The sequence below is a fragment of the Triticum dicoccoides genome, chromosome 1A, assembly GCF_002162155.2.
Source record: "Triticum dicoccoides isolate Atlit2015 ecotype Zavitan chromosome 1A, WEW_v2.0, whole genome shotgun sequence".
Taxonomy (NCBI): Eukaryota; Viridiplantae; Streptophyta; class Magnoliopsida; order Poales; family Poaceae; genus Triticum; species Triticum dicoccoides.
Genome location: NC_041380.1, coordinates 486,480,405 through 486,490,782, shown reverse-complemented (window position 1 = coordinate 486,490,782; position 10,378 = coordinate 486,480,405). Strand labels below are relative to the sequence as shown.

At 43.8% G+C, this 10,378-nt stretch overlaps 1 protein-coding gene across 1 annotated transcript; it reads right to left on the bottom strand.

Annotated features, from left to right (window-relative positions):
• Positions 1-6,992: 6,992 nt before the first annotated feature.
• On the bottom strand, positions 6,993-9,252 carry LOC119306426 (zinc finger BED domain-containing protein RICESLEEPER 2-like). The gene is made up of 4 exons (XM_037582676.1): positions 8,858-9,252; positions 7,487-8,747; positions 7,330-7,391; positions 6,993-7,234 (listed from the first exon to the last, which is right to left on the bottom strand). The coding sequence occupies exons 2-4, from the start codon at positions 8,742-8,744 to the stop codon at positions 7,199-7,201; spliced, it is 1,356 nt and encodes a 451-aa protein (XP_037438573.1). The 5' UTR covers positions 8,745-8,747; positions 8,858-9,252; the 3' UTR covers positions 6,993-7,198.
• Positions 9,253-10,378: the final 1,126 nt, after the last annotated feature.

Sequence of the window (10,378 nt, the reverse complement as noted above, 5' to 3'; positions counted from 1 at the left end):
CTCGATGGAGGGAAACATTACCAGGAGACGCCTTCTTGGATTTCTCTAGTTCGGCACGGGCAGCAGTTAGCTGCGTCTGACACTTTTCTAGCTCCTGGGCTAGCAGGTCGTTCTTCCGTAAGAACCTGGTTATACAATGATACTTAAATCAGTTGTACCAACTGCTTCAAGTCTTGGGGCTACTGGCATATGGTTATCATATTCGGACAAAGTAAACTTACCCGCACATCTTTTAAATGCTACTTTGTAGCTCTGTTAAGCCCATCTCGAGCAGCTCGGATGTAGGCATCAGCTGAGTTGAGGCGTTAAAAGCCTCTTCCGAAAAGCCGGGGTATTGTAAAACGGCCTTTCGGCGCCGATTATTCATGGAGCTCTCCACTTCCGAGTTAGTGACGGATACATCATTCGAATCCTCGGCTGGAGGACAGTCCGCCATTACCCCCGTATCAGCCCCCGTCTTTATGCCAGGATCTGGATCCTGGCTGTGGGAAGTATGACCGGCCGGACCCCCGGATATAGTCCGGCACACCTTTTTCCTGATACAGGATAAACAGAAAGGTCACAGTTGGATGTGACCGCCAAAGTGCATATGTGCAAATCCATACCACTTTGATGAAGGCTCGGCTGTATCTTCGTTTGCCTTCCTCTCCGAAGGCTTGCCCGGTGTGGGGGCCGCTCTCTTTGGATATGCCCCTGGGGCAGCATGGTGCGCCGAACGCCTCCCCTTTCGAGCACAGGACAGTGCGGCGGGTGAGGAAGAATGAGAAAGCTCTCTTGGACAAGGTATCTCCGGATTACTCACATGCGAAGCGGGGAGGAGACCGGGGTAATCGACGATGATAGGTACATCCGTACCGTCATAGCTCGTCTGATAGAATATTCCATCCTCGAGCTCCACAAATATGTCCGGATCTTTTTCATATCTGGGGTTAAGATCCCGGTTGCGATTCTCTGGCTGAGGGGCAGGGTCATGGATCCTCTCGACAGCTTTTCGCCATTCCTATTATAAGCGGATAGTATACTGCCCATCAAAAATAATTCAGGGAGAGGAGTAAAATAGTGGAGTTAAAAGCTTACCCAGCTAGGGGGATTATACATGGAAAATCTGTCTCGATGTTGGTGATGGGTGAACTCCTCCTTCTCCCCTTTATATAGTTCGGCCAATATTTTGGCCAAAGCGGCGGGGGTCTTTGGGCCCTTCCGACCGCAGCGTGAGGCATCGTCTTCTCCATTGTAGTCCCACATGCGTAGCCCTCTATATTGGAGTGGTTGGACCCCTCGCGCTATGGAGATCGTCATTACCTTGACTATTGACAATTCGGACTAGGCAAGCATCTTAATCTTGCCCAGCAGCAGACTGATCTTTGCACTATCCTCTTCCTCGAGGCTCCGAGGTCGACATCTATGACATTTCTTTAACAGAGCACTTGAAAATTCGGGAAGGCCCATACGGACAGGGTAGGGAAGAGCGACATCATCGATATAGAACCATTTGGAAGGCCATTCTTCGTAAGCCTTCTTCGGCGTGCCAGACAGGTATCCGGCGCTGGCGATGCGCCACACCTTGGCTCCCCCCACTTCAAATATTGACCATCCTTGATTGCGAGGGACGAGGCAGAACAGTCTTCTCCATAAATCAAAATGGGCCTTGCAGCCCAGGAATAGCTCAACATAACCCGCAATATGAAGGACAGAGGCGGGAGTGAGACTGTGCAGTTGGAGGCCGTAATACTCCAGCAGACCTCGGAGGAAGGGATGGATCGGAAATCCGACACCTCTTAACAAGAAGGGGATGAAGCATACTCATTCTCCCCTGGATGGATTAGGGAAGTTCTCCGCTTGAGCCCCGCCCTTGAAGGACGTCATCCCTGCTCGTACAGGGACCAAATCCGTGGGGGGAAGAAAGCCCTGTGTTTGCAGCTTCACCAACTGACTATGAGAAACTGAGCATCTCTCCCAATTCCCCTTTTCGGAGTTGTGGGGACGAGAGGAAGAGCTAGGAGCGCTAGCCATGTTGGGGTGGTTCTGCTCCGCAAGCTCCGAGGATCTCTTTCATGGATTTGGAGGGGATCTGAGATCTATTCTCTTTAAATAGGCACCTTTCTGGCACGGCCAGGGTGGTATATGTACAAATACCCCGACCTCTTGTATTCATTCAACATGTGGAAGCTAGAGTCCGGAAAGCGCGGAAGCCGAGGGGTGCGACATTAAATGGACAACCGAATACATCACTTTAAAATCATAAGAGGAAGAACCCACCTTGCAATGCCGAAGACTATCTGTATACCGAACACGTCGTCATTGAAGCCTGGTTCGGGGGCTACTGAGGAAGTCCTGGACTAAGGGGTCCTCGGGCGTCCGACCTATTGGATATGGGCCGGACTGATGGGCTGTGAATATATGAAGACCGAAGACTCTACCCGTGTCCGGATGGGACTCTCCTTGGCATGGGAGGCAAGCTTGGCAACCAAATATGAATATTCCTTTCTTTGTAACTGACCATGTGTAACCCTAGATCCCTCCTGTGCTTATATAAACCGGAGGGCTAGGTCCGTAGATCCCCTGAATAATCATAGCCAGGTTAGACTCTTAGGGTTTAGCCATTACGATCTCGTGGTAGATCAACTCTTGTAATACTCATATTCATCAAGATCAATCAAGCAGGACGTAGGGTGTTACCTCCATAGAGAGGGCCCGAACTTGGGTAAAACATTGTGTCCCCCATCTCCTGTTACCATCGATCCCAGATGCACAGTTCGGGACCACCTGCCCGAGATCCGCCAGTTTTGACACCGACAGCGGCTGCCCTCCCACCCCCTCACTATTTATAGGGGGAAAGGAAGAGGGGGCCAACCCCATAGATGCATTTAGAGGGGCGGGCGACGGCCAAGGGGGGAGACTTGCCCCCCAAGTAGGTGTGGGAGGCGCCCCCACCCCCTAGGGTTTCCAACCCTAGGCGCCTTGGGCCCTCAGGTGGGGGCGCACCAGCCCACTAGGGGGCTGGTTCCCACCCATATTCAGCCCACCTGATCCCCCGAGGTAGGTGGATGATAACCCACAAGTATAGGGGATAAATTGTAGCCTCTTTCGATAAGTAAGAGTGTCGAACCCAATGAGGAGCTAAAGGTAGAACAAATATTCCCTCAAGTTCTATCGACCACCGATACAACTCTACGCACGCTTACCGTTCACTTTACCTAGAACAAGTACGAAACTAGAAGTACTTTGTAGGTGTTTTTTGATAGGTTTGCAAGAATATAAAGTGCACGTAAATAAAAAGTAGGGGCTGTTTAGGTAAAGAAGAAATAAATTTAGTATAGCGAGTGTGGAAAAGTGGTGGTAGGAGTTGCGAAATCATCCCTAAGAAATTGACTACTTTACTAGACCGATAGCACGTTTTACGTGGGAGAGGCCACTGCTAGCATGCCATCCCTGACTTGGAATTCTATGCACTTATGATTGGAACTATTAGCAAGCATCCGCAACTACTAACGTTCATTAAGGTAAAACCCAACCATAGCATTAAGATATATTGGTCCCCCTTCAATCCCGTATGCATCAATTTCTATGCTAGGTTGAAGCTTCTATCGCGCTTGCCCTCCAATACATAGTCCTATCAACATACAACTAACCCTATGGTGTGATCCAGGCGCGCGCTCATATGATGGGCACCAAAGGACAACAACATAACCACAAGCAAATTAAATCAATCATAGTAATTCACCAATCATCGATAGGACAACGAAAATCTACTCAGACATCATAGGATGGCAACACATCATTGGATAATAATATGAAGCATAAAGCACCATGTTCAAGTAGAGGGTACAGCGGGTTGCAGGAGAGTGGACCGCTGTAGATAGAGGGGGAAGGTGATGGAGATGTTGGTGAAGATGGCGGAGGTGTTGGTGTAGATTGCGGTGATGATGATGGCCCCCGGCGGTGTTCCGGCGCCACCAGAAGCGAGGGGGAGAGATCCCCCCTTCTTATTCTTCTTTCTTGACCTCCTCCCTAGATGGGAGAAGGGTTTCCCCTCTGGTCCTTGGTCTCCATGGCATGGGAGGGGCGAGAGCCCCTCCCAGATTGGATCTGTCTCTCTGTCTCTCCTGTTTCCGCGTTATGGGATTCTGCCCTTTCACCGTTTCTTATATATCCGGAGATCCATAACTCCGATTGGATTGAAACCTTCGCCCAAATTTTTCTCCAAAAATTAGCTTTCTTGCGGCCAAATAAGAGCAACAACCAGCTTATAGGGGTCCCATGAGGGTCAGGGGCGCGCTCAGGGGGCAGGCGCGCCCCCTGCCTCGTGCCCCCCTCGGGCATCGTCTCGCGTTGATTCTTCTTCCCATATTTCACAAATATTCCAAAAATATTCTCCGTCCGTTTTATCCCATTTGGACTCCATTTGATATGGATTTTCTATGAAACAAAAAACATGCAACAAACAGGAACTTGCACTAGGCACTGGATCAATATGTTAGTCCCAAAAATAGTATAAAAAGTTGCCAAAAGTATATGAAAGTTGTAGAATATTGGCATGGAACAGTAAAAAATTATAGATACGACGGAGACGTATCAGCATCCCCAAGCTTAATTCCTGCTCATCCTCGAGTAGGTAAATGATAAAAAAAGATAATTTTTTTGATGTGGAATGCTACCTAGCATAATCTTGATCATGTAATCTAATCATGGCATGAATATTAAGACACGAGTGATTCAAGGCAATAGTCTATCTTTTGACATTAAGACAATAATACTTCAAGCATACAAATAAAGCAATGATGTCTTTTCAAAATAACATGGCCAAAGAAAGTTATCCCTACAAAATCATATGGTCTGGCTATACTCCATCTTCACCACACAAAATATTCAAATCATGGAGAACCCCGATGACAAGCCAATCAATTGTTTCATACTTTTGATGTTCTCAAACCTTTTCAACTTTCATGCAATACATGAGCGTGAGCCATGGATATACCACTATAGGTGGAATAGAATATGATGATGGAGGTTGTGTGGAGAAGACAAAAAGGAAGAAAGTCTCACATCGACGCGCTTAATCAATGGGCTATGGAGATGCCCATTAATTGATGTCAATGTGAGGAGTAGGGATTGCCATGCAACAGATGCACTAAGAGCTATAAGTGTCTGAAAGCCCAAACTGAAACTAAGTGGGTGTGCATCAAACTTGCTTGCTCATGAAGACCTCGGGCATTTGAGGAAGCCCATCATCGGAATATGCAAGCCAAGTTCTATAATGAAAATTCCCACTTGTATATGAAAGTGATAACTCAAGAGACTCTCTATATGAAGAACATGGTGCTACTTTGAAGCACAAGTGTGGTAAAAGGATAGTAGCATTGCCCCTTCTCTCTTTTTCTCTCATTTTTTGTTTTTTCGTTTTGGTGGGCTTCTTTGCCCTCTTTTTTATTTGGGCTTCTTTGGCCTCTCTTTTTTTGTAAAGTCCGGAGACTCATCCCAACTTGTGAGGGAATCATAGCTTCCATCATCCTTTCCTCACGTGGGACAATGCTCTAATAATGATGATCATCACACTTTTATTTACTTACAACTCAATATTACAATTCGATATCTAGAACAATATGACTCTATATGAATGCATCCGGCAGTGTACCAGGATGTGCAATGATCTAGCATAGCAATGCCATCAAAAAACGGACAAGCCATGAAAACATCATGCTAGCTATCTTACGGTCATGCAAAGCAATATGACAATGAATGCTCAAGTCATGTATATGATGATGGTGGAAGTTGCATGGCAATATATCTCGGATTGGCTATGGAAATGCCATGATAGGTAGGTGTTGTGGCTGTTTTGAGGAGGATATAAGGAGGCTTATGTGTGATAGAGCATATCATATCACGGGGTTTGGATGCACCAGCGAAGTTTGCACCAACTCTCGAGGCGAGAAAGGGCAATGCACGGTACCGAAGAGGCTAGCAATGATGGAAGGGTGAGAGTGCATATAATCCATGGACTCAACATTAGTCATAAAGAACTCACATACTTATTGTAAAAATATATTGGTCATCGAAACAAAGTACTACGCGCATGCTCCTAGGGGGGTAGATTGGTAGGAAAAGGCCATCGCTCATCCCCGACCGCCACTCATAAGGAAGACAATCAATAAATAAATCATGCTCCGATTTCATCACATAACGGTTCACCATACGTGCATGCTACGGGAATCACAAACTTCAACACAAGTATTTCTACAATACACAACTACCCACTAGCATGACTTTAATATCACCATTTTTATATCACAAAACTATTGCAAGGAATCAAACATATCATATTCAGTGATCTACAAGTTTTATGTAGGATTTTATGACTAACCATGTGAATGACCAATTCCTGTCATCTCTCTAAATAGATATAAGTGAAGCAAGAGAGTTTAATTCTTTCTACAAAATATATGCCCACTCTCTAACAAATATAAGTGAAGCAAAAGAGCATTCTATAAATGGTGGTTTTCTATATGAAGAGATGCAGGCAATCCAAACTTCAAATGATATAAGCAAAGCACATGAAGCATTCTATAAAAACATACTCAAAAGATATAAGTGAAGTGCAATTAGCATTCTATAAATCAACCAAGGACTATCTCATACCAGCATGGTGCATCAAAGAAAAGTGAAAACTAAATGCAAAAGACGCTCCAAGATTTACGCATATCATGTGACGAATAAAAATATAGCTCCAAGTGAAATTACCGATAGGGATGGTAATGGGTAGGGTATGGGCGGGTACGACCTTTTTCTACCCAAACCCATACCCAATTTTGTTTTCTATACCCACCCACTTCACTATCCATGGGCACGAATTGGTACCCATGCCCATACCCATCGGGTATCCTATACCCAATGGGTATACGGTGGGCATAATATATAGCATTGACGTAACAAAATTAAGATGAGAAAAAGGTCTAAATTCAGGTACCCATCCATCAGAATCAGGTTTGCACTTACATAAAAGTTCACAATGACAATTGACACATAATTAAAGGTCTTATTCTCCATTACAAACTAACATTGAGAAAAACAATAATTTGCAAACTTGCAATGCTGCTAAGAACAATCAGCCGATGAGCCAAACAACATGGAATGAACAACAACAATGTGCGCCATGCTTCAATGCGAACAACACGACCCTCCTGCACGCCACTTGCTCATTTTAGTCTTCAATGGTGATTTCAGATTCACATTCCTCCTGCAAAAGAAATAAAAAATTTTGGGTAAGGATGTACACAATAATATCATTGGTATGAACAGGATAAGTTGTAAATGGATGCAACATATTGTTACCATAGCTTCTTGTTCATCTTCAAGAACAGATTGAATCGCAAAGTGGTCGGATGTGACATTATCTAAAGCAAAGTTATTCGACATTTAGTTAGAAGATAGTCAAAGAAAACAAAATACAATTCATAATTATTCATGACTGAAATGAATGGATTATTACCAAACATATTATCACGACTCCATGCTTGCATGCACATAAGAGCTTCTGTGGTTTTGGGTGCAAGGCGACTTCGATGTGCACTAAGTATTCTGCCACTGGTACTAAATGCATATTCGGATGCCACGGTTGTGACTGGAATGGGTAATATATCACGAGCAATCCTTTGCAAGGTGGGATACTTCATACCTCCAACCTTCCACCAAGTAATGATGTCAACCTCTTGTGTTCTAGGGAGAGCAGGCTCCTCTAAGTACAAGTCCAATTCTGTGCATAGCTGAGAAGAAACAATGGGCTGCTGCATCATATATTGATCAAGTAATATGCCCGCTTCATCCTCCTGATCTTTGTCAACTTGGGCAGCAACTTGGACAGAAGCAGCAGGCTCGTCAGATTCTTTGTATTCAAGCAACAATTCAACCATAAGGTTTTTTAGCTCATCAACTTTATTGGCTGCATGTTCATATCCATAAAGAGATCCAAATAAAGCCTGCAGCATGTGAGTTTTATACCTAGGATCAAGAATAGTTGCCATGGCCATAAGACCATGCACATCAAGCCAATACTTATCGAACTTTTCTTTCATTTCTTCGCATATCTTTTGCATCAATTCATTATTAGTAGCTGACCATTTCCTTATTACCAAACGAATACAACATATCTTTGGAAACAAAATATTAGATGTCACGTATTTAGTGCCTGACAATAACTCTATGATATCATAAAAGATCTTTAGCTTATCACAAACCTCCTTCGCAAAATTCCAATCTTCTATTGTTGGACAACAATCAAACTGTTTAACTTGTCGACTTAGACGATAAAAAATTTCTTGATATGGCAATGCAGTGCTAAGCATGAGATAAGTTGAGTTCCATCGTGTTTTACAATCAAGTCCAATCTTTCTAGTGTATGGAATGTTCAGAGTGCGTGCCATCTTTTCAAACCTTTCATGCCTCTTTGGTGTGGCAGACCAATAAGCAACACTATCACGGACCCTCTCTATACCTTCTTTCAAGACACTCATTCCATCTTGAACAATCAAATTTAATATATGTACACACCAACGCATATGGATTAGCTTGCCTTGCAACATAAGAGAGTTAGAATCCAACTTATCTTCCATATTCCAAATAGCTTTATCATTTGCCGCACAATTGTCAAGAGTCACTGTAGATATCTTCCTCTCAAGATGCCACTCGACGAGGACTTGATGTAGTCCTTCGCATATAACTTCAGAGTTATGAGGGCATGGCACATACATGAACTTGGAATATAATACACAAATCAGTTTCAAAGAGCGAGTAGAGAAAACAGTTTCAGATTTACATGTAGATAAAATAGTTTCAAGTTACAATCCATGGATATGTTTTTTACCTTAAGAGAAAACTCTTTAATTCCCAGTCTTCATCAATGAAATGTGTAGTAACAACCATATAGCCTTTCTTTTGATGTACAGCAGTCCACAAGTCACTAGTCACAGCCACTCGATGGTTGAATTTTGCGAAATACTGGATCATGGCATTCTTTTGTGTTTGATGGAGATATATCATTCTTAATTGTATTTCTACTGACCATCTTGAACATAGGTTGTAAGGATGCACAAAAAGATCTGAAACTAGCATGATTAACCATGGACAGAGGGTAATCATGCATATCATGATAGCAAGTTCTTTCCTAGCAACATCTTGGTCGAATACATAGTTCTCTAAATTGAGTTTCCCAGCATCACCTTTTGTCAACCTCAATTTTTGTTGTTTTGTATCTTTGGATTTCTTAGCATCACAAGTTTCCCAACGAGACCTTAAATGTGAGGTCCCATGAGACTGTTCCCCACTAAGTTTCTTGTGATAGAACACACATTCAACTTTCAATTTCCCATCAACAATTACTTCCTCAAAATCATTCCAAACCACAGATCTACGTTTTCTCTTAGAACCAGATTGTGTACCAGCATTCACTACCTCACTTTCAGCAGCATCACCTTGCTGTACTGTAGACATATTCACAGCTGACCTCTCTTCTGCGGGTGATGGTGATGAGCCGGTGTTAGGGGACGCCATTCCAACAACCTTAAATAATAGGCAAAAATTATGATGTGAATTTATGCTTACTATATGCCATCAAAATTCCACACTAAAGAAAATTTATGCGTACTATATGCTATCACAAGTGATCTTTTTATGCCATCAAAATTCCATCACTAAAGCAAATTTATGCGTACTATATTCTATCACAAGTGATCTTTTTATGCCATCAAAATTCCATCACTAAAGAAAAATTATCAGGGCAGTTTAGGATTACTATATGCCATCACTAAAGAAAAATACTCACCTCTTACCTTGAACTAACGTTGCTCTGCTTCTCCACTCCACGTGATTTTTGAGCTTTGACTCTTTGACCTCTACCAGCCATGGTCGCTGGAGGAGTAGTGAAGAGCCCTACCCAGCGTCAAGGACAGGCGGCCAACGAGCAGATCTAGTCGGCGGGAAGGAAGGGCAGCCTGGGTGAGGCTCTAGCCGGCCGAAGGAGGGGCGGCGAGGGAGCAGCCCTAGCGGGCGGCCAACGAGCTGCCCCTAGGCGGCGGCAAAGCTGGACGGGGATGGGTAGAAGTGACTGGGAATTGGGAAAGGATTAAGTATAAGTAAGGGAGATGAAGAATCGAAGATGTAGAGTAGTGGGGCGCCTCGGATGAATCAACGACGGCGACGAGTAACTGCGCCCTCAATTGCTTCGTCTTTCGAGGTCGAGGAAAAGCAGAGAAGATAATTACTGTAGGATTACGAGGGGTCTAGTTGGATGCCCGGCTATGGGCCTGTGGTCCATGGGCTAGTTAAGGTAATTACTATACGATTACCCATATATTATACGATTTAATTTATTTATTAATATTTTGGG